This window comes from Gouania willdenowi, chromosome 10 (assembly GCF_900634775.1).
Source record: "Gouania willdenowi chromosome 10, fGouWil2.1, whole genome shotgun sequence".
In the NCBI taxonomy this organism is placed as follows: Eukaryota; Metazoa; Chordata; class Actinopteri; order Blenniiformes; family Gobiesocidae; genus Gouania; species Gouania willdenowi.
Genome location: NC_041053.1, coordinates 23,933,980 through 23,954,733, shown reverse-complemented (window position 1 = coordinate 23,954,733; position 20,754 = coordinate 23,933,980). Strand labels below are relative to the sequence as shown.

Here is a 20,754-nt window from a genome sequence, read left to right as displayed (position 1 = left end):
CCATCTCATTTGGGAACATTGTAGCATAATTGCGTAAATTGCCCAGCGGCTCAGCTGATTCTGGCCTGGCATCAACGCGACACAAGAGTTTTAAGGTCACAACATGGAGAGAAAGACCCTGGAGTGGTGCATGGAGCTTAGCGCACAGCATGTTTTATTTTAATTATTTTCTATACTAGAAAGGTTAATCAGAGCTTTTTTTTTTTTTTCCATCGGCGCTGTGCTTATTCAGTGCAGCGATGATCTGTGTGTGAGGAAGGAAATTCTCCAAATGTGTTCAAAAAAGAACAGGCAATACACTTCCAGGCGTGTAACTACATGCACAGCACATGACAGGTGTGGTTAGCTGCTAGCTGTTTGGATCTTTAACCATCACACACTCAGCCTAAAGGTTAAGACGCTGAAAATGTTCGTCACCACGGTTTAACCCTCCTATTATCCTCAAACATTACTAACATATTTTACCATTGGGGTCAATCTGACCCAGACACATTAGCCTGTAGAAAATGATTTTCAGAAAATTGTTGACCAAGTGTTTGTTTCAGGCACTTTGTTTATTTGTTCCACATAAAATAACCCCTTGATAATGACACCATGACCTGTTCTTTAACACCAGCATCATACCAAACTTTTAAATTAGAGAATTCATTCATCTTGAATAGTTTTCATTCAAATCTTAATGACCACAGGAGTATGAACCCTATTGGTTGTGTTAATGATATGACCTGTTCTGCAGCCCCACCATTAGGTCAAACTTTCAGTTTTAGAGTTACTGTGTATTGAAAATCTTTTATCCAATTTTTTTTGTCTATAATTTGGGGTGCATATTCATGACTGTTACACAATGAACCATATTGATTGATGTTAATCTTTCCATTTTTGGAAGGGATTGTGGTAAGGGGATGTAAGGTCACACATGGGACACACACAGACAGACAAGTTCTACACAGCTAAAACAAGTTGGGGTCAAATTGACCCCAGATGAACACCAATGCCAATATGTGTTCAGCACTTTGGAAAAATATCATAATTTTATGCTTAATCAATTGTACTCATCAAATTTGGTAAAATCATTAAATACTGGATGAAGCAAAATAAATCAACCTAAAGCTGCTATCTGGAGTTTCTGAGAAACGTCTCAATGTCCCGCCCTTAACAACTCCACCTCCTCCCCCTGCCAATCTATCAGAAGCCACGCCTCTACTTTTCTGCACACGCATTGCGTAACATAACAAGGTCGCATCAGGTCACATTGATATAGGTCTATGGGTCAGGTTAGAGCCTAAATCATATTTACCTGTTTGCTGTTGTGACATGTCTCCTTGTTTCCATGCACAGTTCTGCATTCACTTTGATTGACAGTCTCAAAAACAGGAAGTCGAAGCCTATTGGCTGGGCGTACTCGGCGATCGTTTCCATTTGTATAGGGACTTATATACATCAATGTATATGAATGACCACCTGCAGTAGACTAGTTAGCTATTTTTTAGCATTTTAAAAGAATGATACATAAACATAATTTCTCAGAAACTCCGGATATCAGCTTCAAGTATTATTTTTTGATAAACATTGATTGGGGTCAAATTGACCCCAATGATAATAAGGGGGTTAAAGATGTGACAGAGAAAAAATCCCACTCAAAAGACTTTTCAAATATCCATCTCATAACTAAGATCTGTGACTGTGTATTCACGAACAGGTAAAACAACAACAACAACAAGAAACGATTTATTGTTTCAAAGTCTAGCTCGTGGCTACACAAAGGCAGAGGTCATTTAACATTTTGTGCTCAAACCTTCCACACAGGGCTGTGATGATGAAGAGGGGACTGAACACATTCACCATGGAATAAACATAAGTCACAGTAACTATGTACAAGTATAAGAAATAAAGGCTATTTTAAAAGGTCCAATCATTCCACACACATTACACCAGTCACTTTGGCTTTTCCTCATGTCCATAAACCTCTTGGAGATTCACTGCAATCATGTCTGGGTCCGTCCTGGGCTTTTAAAACACTTCTCTGGTGGCCTTCTTAAACACATTCTTTGTCTTTGTAATCCAAGCTTTTGAAACCACTTCAGATGTTGGATATGCCTCCACCTGGTGGCCAATATATTTTAATACATAGTAAAAAATACTCTGTTTTACAAAATAATAAGTCGAGGCTTTGGGACAGTAATCCACAAAAGTCCTTATTGGGAATAAGGATGAAACCATCCCAATCTGATGTCCATTATTCCTCCAGTCCATCTCGATAAGACTCTTTTAGGTTCCTTTCTTTGCCTCCCATTCCTGGGGAAACAAAGGCAGAGACATAACAAAAGCACAGAAGCTGGGAATTTTTTCATTAAAGCCACGGTTATGTTAAATTTTATTTTAATTTGAGTCCATAGCTTGTCAGCAAAGGATTAAGTGCATGTGTCATTTATCCGACAACTCTTTGAACTGTGGGGAGATTCCAGAATACCTTGAAGCAAACCTCAGAGAGAACATGCAAACTCTTTAGAAAGCCGTTTTGTTTAAATCTCACAAAGTCATCCAAACTCTATCAATCAGCTTGTTGGATGGTCTACTGAATTTAAATGCGTTATCTTCATATATCAAACAAAGCCTTGGGTCCACAGAGGGAGTTTCTTATGATACGTGTAGATGAATACGCTGATGAAGATGTTAATGTGCATGAGACAGTGACAGTGACAATGACAGTGAAGCCTCTGGGAGAACTTGTCAGTCCGTCAAAAACTCATTTCCTAAATGACGCAAAAGCCCAGACTTTAGTCAAAACAGAGGCAGCCGTGTGTCATTACATATAACATTCACGATAATATCAGATTAAACGACGCTCATTAGCACTTGATTACACATTTATGTAAATTACATTCACGCTGCCCGTCTGCCTCGGCTGGGAAAAGCCTTTTGATGATGTTGAGCTGCTGACGTTCAGTTGAAAGGGAAAAATGAAGGAAGTGGGCAACTTCTATCACAGTAGGGGCCACAAACATGTGTTTGTTTGATCAAAGGGCCACATGATCAACATACATGTCAGCATTTAGAAAAATGACCAATCTGAGCACTAACACAGGAAAGAATCAAAGAGTTTTTATCATCATTTTGTGTGTTTTTCTGTCATTCCGTCTCTGCTGTTATGATTGCAGTTTGTGCATTTCTGTTGTCCTTTTGTGTAGTTTTTCTGTAAAATGTATGTTTTTGGAGTCATATTGTGGATTCATGTTGTCATTTTGCAGGTTTTTTTAGTCATTTTTGTGCTTTTCTTGTCTCTTTCCGTACTTTTCATTTTCTGTAATTTTGTATATTTTTTGAGTAAATTTTGTGATTTTCTGTTGTCGTTTAGCTTGTTTTTTATTTTATTTTATTTCAAACATGAACACAACAGCAGCGTATCTCACAATGAAAAAAAAATAATGATAATAATAGTATATATATATAGAAAAAGAAAAAAATCAAACAAAGCAAACAGAGGATAAATGGTACAAAAATACTGCTTGTGAAGCCGATGCATGTTGGAAAAGGAGTAGGAGGAAGTATAGACTTGTTTGTTAGTACTGTGGGTTTGCAGAGTCATTTTTTGTGTTTTTCTTATCTTTTTCCATACTTTTTCTATATCTTTCGGGCCATTTGTGTATTTTAGGAGTAATTTTGTGTACTTTTGTCAGTTTGTTCAGTTTTGTGTGTTTTTGGAGTATTTTCTGTGTTTTTCTTGTCTTTTATTGTAATTTTCTACAATTTTGTAATTCTTTGTATTTTTTAATGTATTCTTGCTTTTGTTTTGAGCATTTTTCTGTCATTCTGTATGTTTACTTTGGGGGTCGCAAAAAATTAGACCATGTGGCCCCCGGGCAACCAGTGGCCCATGTCTGCTGTGGATCAACATTACCTTAGCTTTCTGCATGACAGTTCCAGATGCGGAAGCGTAAACAGATGGTGGTCTCCTTCGCATCTCAACAGCACAGTTCACCGGCAAAGTATCGCTATAGATGTTCTGGATTTTTTTGCCCATTGACTGAAAATTAGAACACGAGTTATTTACTTGCAAACTGACAAATGTTTTCCCTTCTACGCAAGGCTGATAAATACTTTGACTGGTGGTTTAGTCTCCACTGATGCCATCAGTGCCCCCCCTGCCAGACTCTTCTTCAGGTTTTCTTTGACCTGAGTCAGTCGGAGCTCCAGGTCCACTCGCTCTGCCTCCTTTACTCGACAAGCTTCCTCCAGCTGGGCCAAACGCTCGTCCAGGTGGGACTTGTTTTTATCTGCTTTACATAAACACAATAAAGCAATTAGACAACAGATGCCTCATGCATGTTTTGTTAATAAACCTTCCTTTACGTCACAGGTCTTTGTTCCTCTGGACAGTGGCTGTGTTCAAAATCATCCTACACACTATGCACTCAGTATATACTGTCTACTATATACCATTAGTATGATTAGTAGGGATGTAACGATTCACTCAACTTCCGATATGATTCGATTCACGATACAAATCTCTCACGATTTATTTTACAAAATGTGACCGAAGACAAATGACTGGAAAATATTTTTTTTTTTTTTCGAAAATAAAAATAAATTACAGTATTATTTATTTTTTTATCTTTTACTGTCAAAAGAATCCCTTGATAAACTATGGAAACAATGCAATTTAATTAAAAAATAAATCCTGAATGAAATAAATAAATAAGGAAATAGTACAAATGTAGAAGAAGACTATTCATTTCAATTCTGACTTCTAATTTGAAACACGGTGGTGCGTCCTAAATTTCAAATTCTAAATAGATAGCACCCTCTGCTGTTCAAACAAAAAAAAAAAAAGAAATAAAAGAAATAAATAGATAAATATTTTATTTTATTTTTTATTTTTTAAGTACTGCGATTCAATTTCAGTGTATCAATGTGAACCGAGACACATTTGAATCGATTTTTAACTGCTTCCCGATAAATTTTTATATCCCTAATGATTAGTATGATGACCATTCTCACTGAAGTATACTTCCAAGTTTCCCAAGATGCATTTGGAACCTACAACGACAAAAACCCGAAGTACACTGAGGATAAATATCTCCGTTGATTCTCCAAGTTTGAAAGTTCAGAACAATAACTAGTTACTCCCAACACTGGTGGTTGAGTATGACTTGTGTGCTCACCGTGTATATGTGCATACATACTGTATACCCAATATAGTATACATCTGGGTATTTCTCGCATACTATCTAATGTGAATGCACTACATAGTCATTTTGACATCAGACTTGATGCCAGTGTCCTGCACATAGCAGCAGGACTAACATGATCTGCTTTAGATAAGGACAGAATTCAGAAGTGTGTGTACAGTTTGTTTTGTTAAGAGCTAACTAATAGAAACATGAAGGACATATTGTTCACTCACAACATTAAGCGTTACTCATTTTTACTTTTAGTTTTCAACTTTTCCCACACGTGACTCGTGTGTTTTTAAAAAACATCAATTTCCTGAGCCTTCACCAGTTTGGTAGAACCTATCCCATGCATGACTCTCATGCTCTGCCTTGATTGCTTTGCAGGCTGTGGCGCAACTAAAGGAAATTGGTTCATTAAACAGAGGAGACATCTTCATAACTAGGTTGTTGGTTTTATTTATCCCTTTAGAGAAAGTCTCTTCTCTGTAATAAAGTCAAAGGGCTGGGTCGAATAGAAAGCTGCTGTGAGACTGCCACACAAACAATTCCTCTGTCTTGGAATCTGCATCTCAAGTATCTCCCCCCATGAGATCATCCTTACAGACACTATTTAGGTTCTGTTTTTAACGCAACATGCTGAAATGACTTGGTTGATCTTACGATGTGCGACTGTTTAACTTTCAGTCTCACCAGAAGCTTTCCTCAGCTCCTCCTTGGCCTCTCTCCTCTCCTGCCGGAGGGTGACCAGTGCATATCGTATCCCGTCCCTCTCCTTCTCCAGCTCCTCTTTCTCTCTAAGGAGACACTTAGCATCTTCCTCGGCTCGTGTTTTCCCGTATTTCCCATACTGGTTGGCATCTGTGTTGGAGTGGAGGTGAGGGGTCAGATGTGCAGGGGTTATGGGAAGGAAACACAAACCTCTGACAGGAGTATCTACCCTACTTAATCCCACATTCTTCATGTGAGGGGCATGATATCACCTCAACAATAAAATAAAAAACACAGTGCTTGGACTTCAGAAGAAGCCATTTAAAAAGTCAAAGAAGAATGGCACACACACACACACACACACACACACACATATAGATTAGAGGTGCAGACACACTCCTGCAGAGACGGAGGTTAGAAAGCCAGGCAGCGCGTCTAATGTGAGTGTCTAATAAATCTCAGGTTACAGCCTGAAAACATGACCCACCTTTATGTATAGCAGAGGATTGTCAGCGAATATGTTTATCAGTAAAGCCCATGTATATATACACACTACTGTCAGTGAAAAAAAACACGTGTGAAACATGTAAAGAACACTTTAGTTTTGGTTCCGAGCATCAAAATGACACATGGTTACCAATATTACCTTTCCTATACACATTTTTACTATGACGTTATTACATTTTCTCACTATATAAACACTTTCAGTGCAATTTACATTAACGCTTTCTTTTTTTAATAGTTTAAAAATAAATAAAAGACAGAATGGCCTGATCAGTTAAACATCATTCTTTGTTGTTAGAGTTATTTGACTGGAGACATGTTTAAGTTTAGGGACGGGAACTAATTGGTTAAATAACTAAAGTAAAAATGATTAAAATAAAGTCGTTAAGATAAATGAAAAGTTCCAGGTCATAAGTCGTAAGTTGAGTATTGAAACAGAGATCTTAAAATAATGAAGAATAATACTTAACACTTTGTAAAAAACATGTTTACAACTTAACAAATAAATAAATAATTTAAGAAAAAAATGAGAATACAAATATGTTTTCAAGTGAAACACAATTTGAGTAAATTAAAAAAATAATAAAAGTGCTGGTAAATTTAGTTAGTTTAGTTATTTTTAATGCATACTGTATATAGAATCCGAGCATGATAATTTTTTTGAATATAATTTACTATTTTGATTTGAACTTTTCCTCTTCTTCCTTCCTTTGTCCAGGTAAACAAACCTGAACAAACTTCACAGTTGTCGTTTCAGAAAAGTTAAAGAGGATAACATTCTTAAAGATGATTTTACTCCAACCACTAGTTTTATCTTTTTAAAAGCACTTGACACGCGTGAAAATATGTCCTTATGCACACACATTTTTGTCCATCAGTTAATAAAGCAGGGAGAATGAACAGAAAACCACTTACTGGAACCCGTTCTCTTGAGTGAAACCAATGGTTTGGTTCTGTCAGAATCGCTGCTGGAGAAGCTTGAGCGTCGTTGATTCCCAGTCTGTTGTCTACACTTCTCTCCTGACTGGAATGAGAGTTTTTGGTGTGATAGATGCAAATAGAAGAAGAAAAAAACCAAGAACAACTAAGAAAGTGTTTATTAGGCCTGGTAAAGAAACAACCTGTGGATTTATTGGTTTAAGCCTGAGGAGATGTGTTTGTTTCTGTCTGGGGGGGGCTGTGTGTTTAAGGGCATGTACAAGGGGGTAGGAAAGAGGTTGGAAGGTTGTTAAACTACAATGACCTTTTGCTTTCTGGTCACCACCAATGTGGTTGCTCATTGTGGTTTACTTTCCTCTCCCTTGCCTGTAACTTCACTTTTCTCCAACAGAAAACAGTTGAGCCGTGTCCGTTTATTGACGTGGCTGCTCTAGAGTGTCACATCTAGACAGCTGCACACGCACAGACTTAACACTTTCATCACATCAAAGCTTGAAGCTAAAAGAGAGACTTCAAATAAATTGTGTGCATGTCTGGGCCCATATTAGTACCTGCATGTCTTCAATAGGGACGTCATCATAGGTTCTTAAATCAGTGGATGTAGCCCACCTAAGAACAGAGAAAATGGAGGGGTTAGGTCTGCACCGCTGCCCTTATGTTGACCTTGTCCACGTATCCTAATCCTGCCTGTCTCTGTCCCACTTACAGGAAAGAATGCCGTGCTGCGTTACGAATGTCGCTGATAGTTTCCACATCCACGTAGTCGTAATGCAGCGACTCCGGGTCTGTGGAGGAGCCCGTTTCTGCCAAGAGAACACCAAGCCAACGACCAAGCTCCTCAGAGCTGCTCGCCTGCCAAAACAGACGACCCACATACAAATAATGTTCTAGTTAGTCAGGAAATAATAGTATATCTGATTTCTAAAATCAGAGTATTGTCCATGAAAAACGAAAGAGTAGATTTTGGCAGCGTGGAAATGAAAAAAACAACAAGCTTAAGTCATGGCATACCAAAATAAAGTAATTAAATGTATGTAATGACAGACACAATGAAGTAAATCATAAATATTCTTAGTTTAATTAGTTTTGGGTTTGTAAAATATGAGGGTCATACACCTGACTTGACTAGCTTTTCATTTGTGAAGCATCTGTGGGATCAATATTTAAAAAATTAGTCAGTTGGGCTTGGGATAAATATTTTGCTCATTAACTACATATTATTTTAACTCGCCATTTAGAATTATTATTATATTGTTAAGATACAATTGCATTGACATGCCTTATGGAACCTAAAACTGGATTTACAATGTTTGTGTAAATAAGTGTAAATAAACACTGCACATCCAAATTATAGGTTTCATACATACAATATGCATGCACATTAATCTTTTATGATCATGAGACCTGTTTTACGAGCCTAATGGCGCGTTCACACCAAACGCGTCGAAAGCGTCAAGTTTACATAGACAATATATGGTGGACACGCTTCTAGGAGCGTCGAGAGGTCCCGCTGCGCGTCACGTGCCTCCTGTGCAGCGCGTTTGGAATCTTTACACGCAGCTTTGATTTCAAGCCTTTGATGTGTGTTCGGCGCCTCCAATGAGGCTGACGCTATAGTCGGAATTGTTGAACTTTTGGGGCATATCGCGGTGTGTCGGCCAATCAGGAGCTTTCCCCAACCGTGTCGTATAAAAAAAAAAACCCACTAACCAGAGACAGATGGACCTACTCTTCTGCTGGAATAGAGCGCCTGTAGTTGGTGTCCTGGGTGGAGATGCGAGTGCCGATGCGGGTCAGCAGGTCGTCAAACTGGGCACGGGAAACACGGAAGTAGCGCTGAAAGTGACTCTCGTCCGAGCGCAGCTCTGGTGAATCCAGAAACGGTACCAAGGTGCAAATAAAACCAAGTCACTCTCTGGATAATGTAGAGCCGAAGAACGGGAGTCGGAGGCTCTACATTAGGCTCTACATACAGGTTCAGGAAGGAACTCCAAACTTAAGCACTAAAATACATTCTACCGGAAACATCGCCTTCTCAACATAATGTTCCCCACCACTTCACAGTCACTGGGTGAATTATGATCGCCACAATATCATTAATTTATGAACACCACCGGCAACAGAGAAGCCCCTCCCCAAAACGTGCTCTCTTCCCAACTTGTTTGGACGCGCGTCCAGAGCGTCTTCGACACTGGTGACAAGTGTACTGATTCAATGGGGCACAATATTGACGGCCGCAACGTGTTTGGTGTGAACGCAGCATAATTGTGAAGCGTATGCATCATGCGTGTCCTAACAACAGAGGGTAGAAGAACGAGTGAAGCCACCACTCACTACTTTCACCTGTGGTTGGCTGATGTTCATATTTACCTCCAGTGCTGCCACCTCGGAGCAGTTTCGCAGGATACGGAAAGCAAAGGGATGTTTGGGTCCCAGCCCTGGGACCACCTCACAGCCGTGGAGGGGAAGTGAAGGCAGGGAGGTCCGTGGGTCTCCTTTGTCATGAAGAAAGTAGAGAGAGCCCCTGCACACACAGCACCACTGCTCCCTCCACAACTGGTTCACCAGCACTGACAGGTAGCCTGTGCCATGATAAGGGAGATGAAACTGGTGCGTCCCATTGCAGACTTGGGATTAACAGCAAAGCGGCTTCTGACCTTGTAGGGGGTCTCTGTAGGTGGTCCGGGGATCTCCAGGCCGAGGGAATTTCTTTTTGGAGAAGCTGATGATGCGTGTGATCTTACGGCCTGCAGCCAAAGCTCCTCGTTTGACTTTGCCTGATTAAAAGGAAAAATATTTAAATTGAGTAGTGTCTCAAAAAAAGCTTGATTAAACTTCAAATAGAGGAAAAAATAAACAAATAAACCAAGGATTTGAGATTTATTTATGTTTTTAATAATGAGACAATATGTATTGAAAAAACTTTTGTCCCATTAGCAGGTCGGTGTAAACATAAAACAAACATCAGTAATGTAATAAAACACACAGAGGATGATTTAAAAAAAAAAAAAAAAACAGGTAACATACAACAACTGTGAATAATCTACATGACTGATGCAGATATTCAAGATATATCAAATTTTCTATTGAGCTATTTATATATATTATAGCTCATTTAGTATTAGTATACTAGTTTTAGGAGTCGCTGATTTTGCTACTTATCAGAACAGCATGAAAAGCACAGTTAGATGAGGAAAACTGACTGCGTTCCAACCCAGACCTTCCCCTAAACAAAAAAATTCACTCACACGTGCTGTCCCTTAGAGGAAAAAAAGCCAAAAGTAGCACTTATTGTGCAGCTGTTTGTTAATAAATGAGCATCAGCAAATTTAACCCAAAATTGCTTTTCTGGTCAAACTTTATTTGAATTAAAAATATCAAGATTTATATTGTATATTGCCATTTTGAGAAAAAAATATTGAGATGTGAGTTTTGGTCCTTATCACCCAGCTCTAGTGTAGAGATAAAAGATAGACTCAGAATTTTGGGGACCATGACAATTATACATTGTTAGGTGCTAGAGTGCTAATTATAAAGTGCATGGATTATATAGATTATGCATCATTAAATTGCACATTGCCAGATTATTGTACAGCAATGTGAGTATATTACATTGCACACTATCCTACTTTCCTGATTATTGAGTGCTATGTTGGCTATAATATTGCAGGATACCCATAACACACAGATGCACATGCAGATGTGTGGGTATATATTGCACTAGTAAGCATACATACAGTAGATGTTTTATGTACGAAGCAATCAGGAAGTGGTTTCCCGTCTGTGTCCTACCATTCTCCCTGCAGCTCTCGCTCGCTGACACGCCCACACTCTCTGAATCTGAGGTGTTCCTCTCTGCAGACAATCTCTGTGTAAGACACACAACTTTAGTTTCAACACATCCACATTTATCCGTCTGTGACAGTCCAATCAGTGCCAAGATTCCTCCAAACAAAGTGCTAAAGAACCCTCATCATCTGGATTATCCCACAGACACGTGAGGAGCAGCCTTCACCTCTGTGTTGTCTGCTCTTCATGTTCTAACAAAGTGCTGAGATTTGAACAGGATGTAGGAGTAGGTGCTCCACCAATGACTCACTGCCAACTTCTGTCATTATTGTCTTAACACCCAATTACACTACACAGCTCCCCTTTGTTTTTAACGTCAAATACAGGCATCGGCGTGCACCGTCATGGGCTTAAGGATTGTTTAGAGAAATTGATGTTGACAATACAATTGCTAAGTTGAGAATCACTTTTCTTCACCTCAGTGGGGATAATAAATGATGTCTTAAGAATATGTGAAATGACAGGGTCAGCGCACATAAACAATGCCCCTCCCCCCCTCGTACCTTGTCCAGCTCATTTTTCCTTTGGATGACGGGGGATGCAGATTCCTCTGGTCCAATGCTCTGACCGCTCACCTCTCTGACAACCTGTGGCCATATTTCACACACGTATGTCTTAGCTGCCCTATTAATCTTTGTTTTCTTTCCCACTGATGACTGAAGAGGTGTGAACATTCTTTTTTTCTTGGTGGTAAACAAGGCGAGTGTTTTACCGAAAGCCATGTCTGAGCCTGTTCTTTGCTCTGCACTGCCAGGACCAGCGTGTCCCCATTGGCTAGGGTGAAGCGGAGCTCGTGGTGCTTCCTCTTGCTGTCTTTAGGGGCATAGACGACTGTGCACTTAGGCAGCAGTAGGTCCACATAGGGGCAGGTGTCTTTGGAGCTTTTATAGCACTGTGGGAAAGCAGAGCACATCATTTAACCATTTAGGTAGATTGACAAAAACACCAAAGTTGGTTAATGCAAAAAAATGTGAAATTTATTTTCATTGTTTATCTTTTCAAAGCGAAGTCTGAAGAAAATGTTAGTGGTTTAAAAAAAGGCCTGAAAAATGCCATTGATTTGAATAATAAAATTCAAACAAAACAACTACAACAGTGGTTCCAAACCTTTTTTATGGGTCATGACCCCAGTTTATACGGCAACACAAAATAAAATGTTTTTTTTACATATTTGTTATACTGTGATACAAATACAGAATGATGAGTATTAGTGCGCAAGCTCAGATATTGTTATACTGTATTTTATTTTGACAAAGTGAAAGTACAGAATACAGCTCTTCGATTTTTCTGCCTATATAGGTTATAGGTGTATAGGTTTTTTAATTGTGCAAACTTGATAAATAAAAATAAATGAATAAATACAATAAAACAAATTTAAATACAATTTTAATCAGTATTTTAATTTTATGCTATTATTACTAGGCATTACAGACAACCCCATTTTACTTCCAGGCGACCCTACATGGGGCCATGACCCCATGGTTGAAAAACCCTGAGAGTAACAAACAAGTTTAACTGGCTGGCAAGGATGCAACCTGCACAGGATGCCAGTCCATCACACAGAAAAGTGCTTGAGCCCACCACCATTAATTTTATTAACAAATAGTTGTATTCATATCTTTTGTCCAGCTTTTCTCCCCTGTCTAAAACTAAACTTTGATTGAAATGCATGAAATCTCAACATTGAAATTACTTAGCACTAATTTTGTGTAATCAGATTTTTAAAGATGATCAGATTTGGGATATTGATCGGAATCATCCCCGAAATCTAATCACTTGTTCCTTATCCCATTTTGGATACTTCTTGAAAATGTCATTAAATCTGTTAATTTGCGGAGGTAAAGAACGACTCAGTCTGATAGAACTTAAATAAAAAACGATGAAGAAAATGTAGTCGTTTCTACAATTAGTAATTCAGACAATTAAGAACATTTTCCATCTATTATTCTATTCTATTGATTCATTCTTGTTTGTTGACCAATTTCAGCTTTATGAGCGATGTTTGAATGTTTTACAGTTTTTTTACCAGCAGTCGATTGTCCCGTATGACAGTGAGTTGCTTGGCCCACTGTCCGAAGCGTTTCTTTCGCAGCAGGAAGGCACAGATGCGACAGTCTCTGGCCGGAGGCATGGAGCTTTCATCCGACGGCCACTGATGAGTGAGTTGAATGCTTGGACTCCTCTCTTCTTCGTCCTCCTCGTAGGACTCATAAGAGCTGCTGACAGCATCTGAATCATTGTCTGTGAAAAGGGTGAAAACAGGTTTGTCATTTTATTTTGTAATACATACGAACACGTGAGGTCTATTATTGGTTGTCTTACAGGAGTTCTTACGGTGTGAGGTTACGCAGGTGTTTGGGTAGGGGCTTTCAGCATCTTCGTAGCCATCTTCTATTGAGTTGGGAGGACTGGGCCTGACTGGAATTAAAACAAATAAATCCTCGTTTTACCTTTTGTAACATTGGGCACGTAAATCTATGCTTTATTATTGTGATCCGAACGTGTTGCTACATGACTATCTTTAAGATCTAAGTAATAAATAATGTCAGAAATGCTGACCTCGTGCGATGATGTATTCTGGCAGCTTTCCAGGGCTGAGCGGCACAGCCTCCTCGTAGTACTCCTCAGGCGGAGGCGTAGTGGGCAGAGGAGGTGGAGAGTCATTAGAGGGGGCGGTGGGGGGTTGTGCACAGCTCTGCAAAGCAATAAACACACACACACACAAAGAATAAGAAACGCGAGTTCAAAAGTTCTTTAGTAATCATTTATGTTTCTTTAAACAAAAACAACAACAAAAAAAACACTGTCAAAGAGTAAAGACTCCAAACGAGTAACTCCACATTAACCTCTGTCCCTTCTGCGGTGACTAAACTTAAGAATAATTGTACAGTTTGCACACACACCTGTTTTAAAGCATCCTGCTCTGCCTTCTTCTGATCTTTCAAGTCGTCTGTGATGTCCTTCAGATCTCCTAGCTCACAGTCTGCAGGAGGAAACAGCAAAACATCTTATATCTATGCATGGAAAGATCATTATGAAGGTTGATATGTTGCAAAATGGGAGTGCATGTAGAATGTAATGTGAGCTTGTGTATAAAAAAAATCCACACACGTGAAATTAATTTCATGTCACAAATAATGGGAAAAAAAAAAAAATGTGAACCCATAAAGTTAAAATTTAAATCCAAAGAAAATTTGAATGTGAAGTCACAGAAATGGAACATCTCTGCGCTGAATAGCTCTTGGCTCTTGAAATCCGCTCATAGAATATCCATTTCAAATTACAGCCCGATTCAACAAGCATTAACGGAGGAGTAGTCATTTGAAGAATGCGGCCCCCGGTGGCCCCCTGGCGCCCTTGTGGTACATATGGAGTAATGGGCTCCATTCATATATTGGTATGTGTCAATGATTCGGTACCACCAATTGTCGCAATATTAGACTCACAAATATATGACAAAACAACTTTAATAACAGGGAGTGGGCCCCTCTGGCACGTAATTGAATCGTGCGAGGCATAATCATAATCTACGTTTGAATTACCTTTGAAACGATATATCACACGACTATGTTCCCATACATTTGGAATTTACCAGAAATGGGGGGTTGGCCCCCGGGCCCCATTTCAAAAAAAGGGCTCCCAGCATCCCATCATATTCAATCATAGAGTATTCACACCAAAATGCATTCTGATCTAACGAGAACTAACGGAGGAGTAGTCATTTGAAAATTGGGAGCCGCCCTGGCGCCCCCGTGACACGTATATTGGTATGTGCCAATGATTCGGTAACACCAATCATCATAATATTTGACTTACAAATTGATTAGAAATTCACTTTGGTTTTTTCTTCTTCGTTTGGGGCTCCAAATCAAAAATCGGGCTCTGAGCATCGATGAGTACACATCCATAGATCATGCCTACCAAATTTCAGCCCAATCTGTTCACGAATAACAGAGGAGTAGCGATTTCAACTAGTGTACACAACAACAACAAGAACAAAGTGAGTGGTGTTTTGAATCCGGTAGCCCGGCCTAGAAATATTCACAAATGTGTAGACATTTATGATATTTAGCTGCAAACTTGCAATCCAACATTTACTCGCACTCGTGCCTATTATCGTATGATAGTTACAACTTCTCAAATCTGCCGCGACAGACGCACAAACTACCTTTCTCACCTGAATCTGCGCTGCTTGAATTTTGCGTGAATGTTTTTTTTTGGGTGGTTCAAAATTTAACTCTACAGATTCACATGTTTTTCCATGACTTGTGACATTTGTGTTTGGATTTCTGACACACAAGCTCACATCACATTCGCCAAGCTTTCCCATTTTGCAACACATCTGCCTTCATAGACAAGCAACAAGAAAACATTTCCATCACACATTTTACTGAACCCAAGTGTTGGAAAGGAGACACACCAAATGTATCAAAGAGGGACTCCACAAAGCTTGTGCCGTTTCGGTACACGGATGAGTTCATGTAGATGTAGTCTGTTCCTGAGACTGGAAAAGAAAAGGAAGAATAAATAAATAAAAAAAAAAACAACTTGAATACAACTTATTTCAGTGTATAACTAGGATATGTCAGGCTTCTCTTCCGTCTCTGACCTGATGGCTGTATCTGCTGCAGGAGATTCCACACAGAGGTCTTCTTCTCTTGTGTGGTGGAGCTGAGGTTCTCCTGGTCCAGCATCTTCAGCAGGACGCCCAGCTCACTCACCAGCACCTCCATAGCTGCACGGGCAGGAGTCAAAGGTCAGGAGGGCGCAGAGGTTTAGCGTATTAGCAGTCGCTGCAAAGGTCGGACAGACAAGTCTAAACAAACCTCCAGGGTTTTTACGGACACTCGTATGTTTTTGCTTTGCGTCGCCTGCTGACCTCATTTCATTTTCTGTCACTTGGCTACAGTTTGTCACGGTCGGCCTGCCACCTTGTGGCCTCTTTCTCCTAAATCTAACCAGACTAAACAATAGCAGGAAGCATGCCTGCTAAGTGATCAGTATTTCAGCGAGTACGTAGATCAGAAGGATGTAAAACTAACAAGACTGAATTTGACACAGCAGATGAGCACAATTTAAAGAGTAACTAAACCCATGATCATCTCCTTTCAATCCAACCAACTCACCACAGATTGTAGAGCCCACTGGTGTGAGTTTTTACAAAAGGGGCGGGGCTAACGGTGCTTGTTTGTGACATAAGATGGTCCCAAAACATCACATGATCTTGTACTCAGCCAATAGCAAAAAAACAATTGTAATAACCGGGTTTCAACCCATAGAGGGCCGTCACTCTGACATTTTACAACTAAATATGCCAAATTGAAATACTTTAACTAAAGAAAGTGTCTATTTGTACGGTTGCCGTATGGACAACCCCTGATGCTATTGTTACGGTTACCGAAGTACATGTACGTAGCGTCGTAGGATTAGGGTTAGGGTTAGGTTATAACCCAATATTGCAACAATGTTTAGGGTTAGGTTTAGATTTTAGCCGCGTGACCTAAACTGGCCAAATAGGGGCGCTGCGTACAAATGGAATGTCGGTATATTGATACGGCAACAATACAGATAGGCACTGCCTGAACTAAAATGTTGAGAGTTGGACCAGGATCAATCAACAGCTCTACTTCATACCCAAATACATTTCTATTTAGCAGAAAAAAAGTGGTTTTGGAGTTTAGTTACACTTTAATGAAGAAATCAGAAACAAGAAGTGGAGAAAAGCTGCTTGAAAAAAAACGTTTTAACCAGCCGCCAGCCTCAGAACAAAACTATCCTTTGCAGAAACGTGATTTCCTGCCATAAAATATACTTCAATTATTAGTGACACTTCTATGGTGGAGCACTTCAGACAAATCAAAGGCATCCGTGCAGGGCATCAATAGAAAGAAGATTAGCTCACAGGGACTTCATGCTTAGCTGAGGTTTGGGAACTTTAGGGTCAAAGCCTCCCAAAAACACATGGTGGCTTACACACAGGCCTTCACAGGGCCTTCCAGGTGCTGTAACTCCTGAGGTCTCAGCTTATAGGACTACATGATTCACATCATATGTTGATCTGAGAGGTGGGGCTGCTCCACTCCCTGTTTTCAGAACAAAACCTAAATAAATCTCTGCGCCATGCCTCCAGCTGCTGAAAGCCCCCGAAATGGATAGTTTTGACCTGCTTTTGTTTAACTTTATCTGCGACCACAATCGAGGGCCTCCAAGCATCCTCACAGTCTCTCCCATTTTCTCACCACATGTGTTAGTTTTTGTTGTTAGCGTTTCTCGCCTCACTGCCATCTATTGCACTCTATCTATTCAATCTGTCACGTCAGCAAAAACTTGGCCACTGGTTAGAAGTCGAGACCACCTCCATGACTGCATCTCTCACTCGCTGCTCTCCCACCAGCTCCATTTTCACAGTTCAGTTGCCTTTACACCTAGTGGAGCGTGCATCTCAGTGGGGTCAGCCACAGGACAGTAGCTGAGCCAGAAAAGCCTTTGTTCATTGGACAGTTAAATGGACACAAGACACACACACACACACATGCAGACACACACACGCAGACACACACACCGTGTTCAGCTAGTAATGATTAATATGTAACCACCACTGACAAGCAGTGTGGGTTAGCTGTCTGAGTTGTTGTCAGTGATGTATTCTGCACATTTAAGGGCCACTCCCACTCTCTCCTTGAGGAGAGAAATACTTTCCTGAGGCGGGTCTTCCTATGGGTTTAACAATGGACAGCAAAGGCTTTGAAAAGCAATAAAGGGCATACCCAAGGTGTGTTTTTTTTGTTTGTTTTTTCCTGTGAAAACCAGGCTGGTTTGTCTTTTTTCTAATAAATGCGTTTTCTGTTTTTATCATAAAAACACTGCAGGACATGATGATTTAATCCACACATGGAGATGACAGGTCCACTTCTAAAGGATGTGTTCACTCTGGGAATAAAGGAGGAGATTTCAAAGAAACGAGAATGGGTTTGTCTTGGCTTTGGTGAACAACAACGCAGTCGTGCCAAAGATTTCAGCTGTTTTAGTTTGAGCTTGAATTTAACACTGGGCTTCCCCTAAACAAGCGTAACACAAAAGCTTTTGCCCAGAATGACTCAAATGAAATGTAGGCCAGTCAGCAATAAATCAAAAGGTAACATTTGATTTAGGTTGAACGTGTGCTTTTAATGAACAACGTAGGACACCATGATCATAAAGTTGTCGACAAACGTCATACATTTGACTGAGTAACCACGAATGGTTGCGGACCAAGGCTAATCCTGCAGTGACCATAAAATAGTGACGTGTACAACGGAATCCACCCATAACACCCTCAGTCATGCTTTTACAATCCCTACGCACCACACTATACCCAGCTGGAAAACCATGGCACATGATCTTTCAAATCTGCTCATGTGTGTTTGTGTTCCTGTGTGACCCCTCCCTTTGATGTCCCCTAAAGTCAGGTTAAACCCATTTTGGAGGTTAATCGTACATGTGTTCCTGCAGTACTGGTGCATTAAAACAGTTTGGATCTAGTTTTAAACAGGAAACCAGAAATATAGGCTGGTAAGACTCTAATGCAAGCTGTTTTTTTTTTTTTTTACTTAACTGTTTAAAAAGTAGAATGAGGCTCAAATGAAATAGCTGAAAGTATAGCAGGAATCTGTGATATTTCCCTCCTCACACTTTCCTGACAATCGGCAGCAAACGCCAGTCACATTCCTCACCTTGTTAATAGTGCAAGCCTGTGCATTGTGTGTGTGCACTTTCAGTGAAGCACAGTGTGTAGTTTGTTTGTGTGCACACTCAGGCTTTAGAGGAAGCTTACATTTACAGACTCTGTGAGGGATGAGGGCGGTGGAGTGGAGCACCTGTGCCAACATGTCCAACAATCTCTGATCCAGAGAATATTGTGACTTCAATTACGTACGAAGGCTTTTTTTTTTTTTTTTTTACCTCACTCCAAAGACTTTATGCTGAGCTTGTACTTTGGCACACACAAGTATGTTGAAAAAGCCTGAATTCAATCAGTGAGTTTCCCAACTTTATTGTAAACATTCCCAGCTAATCTCACCAAATTTCAAAATGCTAAGTGAGTGAGTCAAAAGGCTTAGTTTCACTATTGTGTTGGTGTGGAAAACAGCAGCTTTCCCCAACAATTTACAGACCTTTCGTTTCCAGGGATTTCACTAAGCAGATCAAATCCCTGAGGTAAGAAGTAAACAGCACCTGAGTTCAGTCAACAAAAGCGTTCAAATGCAAAATACATTCTTAATGTTGGATCTTCCCATTGATACATTTTAAACAAAGCGCTACATTTTGTCATCTTCATGAACCTGCAGAGTCGATCCACTGATGATCTGCATCGAACATTGTTACACTCACCCTCAACAGCGGTGGAAGAGAGTCCTACCATTCTTCAAGTTTAAAGAGGAGGCACAACCACCTCATTCATACACAAAACAGACACTGTAGGAGATATTCCAGTGACTGCCTCCCCCTGTGTCCTGTGAAGTCTTTGTAGAGGGGGTGAGCTACAGCCTGCCGAATCCACACTCCCCCAAAATCTCCCTTCCTCCATCTGATCTGTTGTGTCCCACCACCTCCCACTCACGCTCTGCCTATACCCTCCTCTTTTTAGGGGGCAGCGGACAGGGGGGGGGGGGTACAGAAAGGATGTTGGTGGGTGCTGTGTGTGTGTGTGTGTGTGTTTACCTAGCATGCCTTCCCCAGGTGTTATACGATCCCTGGGATTAAAGTGGTGCAAGATCCAACACAAACACAAAGATGTAGGCAAATAGCTAACTCACATTCTTTACGGTTTTTAGTCTTTCAATAGTTGTTTACGATCCCAAACAAATAAATAAATACAATAATATGTTAAGGTTTCATTTATTCACACAAATGTTTTTCAGGAAATTTGCTTTGATTTCCTGACATTTTGATCTTGACTTAAAAAAAAAAAAAAAAAAAAAAGACAAAAATCATTAGCTGGAATTATTACGCAGAAGTCAAGGACTCATCAAAGCGATCGGCAGATGCCTCTGAAGAAGACTGGCAGTTGACAGTCGAAAAATATCAGGAGGAGATCAAAGCAAATTTCTTGAAAAACATTTGTCTGAATAAATTAAACCGAACATACTAATCAAAAAGAAGACAAAAAGTACTTAAATAAAGCCAAAGACACATGCTTTTAAAGCGTTTTGCATTATTTCTTTACAAAGGAGCAAAGACAGGACAAATGGAAGAACAACCACCCATAAATCACTCGGTTTTGCTGTGACTGCAAATTTTCTGCTCCATTTTAAAAATGCCCTGATAAAGGTATACACAACATGATGGATGTTGAAAAGTAGCGTCAGAACAAGTTGAGACCTTTCAGAGTGAAACGTGAACGATTTTTTTTCCCCTGAGGCGGAATGGTTTGCCCTGACACGACGGGGCACGCTTACCTTCTAGCTCACACAGTTTACTGCCACTCACACAGTCCCTTAAACGCCCAGCAGTTCAAAGTCCAGCCACACATGTCATTAAAACATACTGGCCACATTTACACACGTACATACTTTAATCCCTCGTTAATTCAGAATAAAAA

General features: G+C 40.0%; 1 protein-coding gene across 6 annotated transcripts in view; it reads right to left on the bottom strand.

Moving 5' to 3' along the window:
* Positions 1-1,712: 1,712 nt before the first annotated feature.
* Positions 1,713-20,754, bottom strand: part of afap1l1a (actin filament associated protein 1-like 1a) — a 31,986-nt gene continuing 12,944 nt past the window's right edge. For 2 of the 6 annotated variants that reach the window (XM_028460360.1, XM_028460358.1), the window contains 18 exons: positions 15,784-15,909; positions 15,595-15,678; positions 14,078-14,157; positions 13,734-13,869; positions 13,497-13,592; positions 13,201-13,415; positions 11,887-12,066; positions 11,678-11,761; positions 11,118-11,193; positions 9,983-10,102; positions 9,696-9,907; positions 8,032-8,177; positions 7,877-7,934; positions 7,302-7,410; positions 5,865-6,032; positions 4,099-4,277; positions 3,899-4,024; positions 1,713-2,295 (listed from right to left, as the gene is read on the bottom strand). In XM_028460360.1, the coding sequence (XP_028316161.1) occupies positions 2,269-2,295; positions 3,899-4,024; positions 4,099-4,277; positions 5,865-6,032; positions 7,302-7,410; positions 7,877-7,934; positions 8,032-8,177; positions 9,696-9,907; positions 9,983-10,102; positions 11,118-11,193; positions 11,678-11,761; positions 11,887-12,066; positions 13,201-13,415; positions 13,497-13,592; positions 13,734-13,869; positions 14,078-14,157; positions 15,595-15,678; positions 15,784-15,909 (2,222 nt within the window). In that variant the 3' untranslated portion in view covers positions 1,713-2,268. Of the gene's footprint in view, positions 2,296-3,898; positions 4,025-4,098; positions 4,278-5,864; positions 6,033-7,301; positions 7,411-7,876; positions 7,935-8,031; positions 8,178-9,695; positions 9,908-9,982; positions 10,103-11,117; positions 11,194-11,677; positions 11,762-11,886; positions 12,067-13,200; positions 13,416-13,496; positions 13,593-13,733; positions 13,870-14,077; positions 14,158-15,594; positions 15,679-15,783; positions 15,910-19,544; positions 19,754-20,754 lie in introns of those variants that run through there. The other 4 variants (XM_028460362.1, XM_028460361.1, XM_028460356.1 and 1 more) reach the window with 4 other exon arrangements.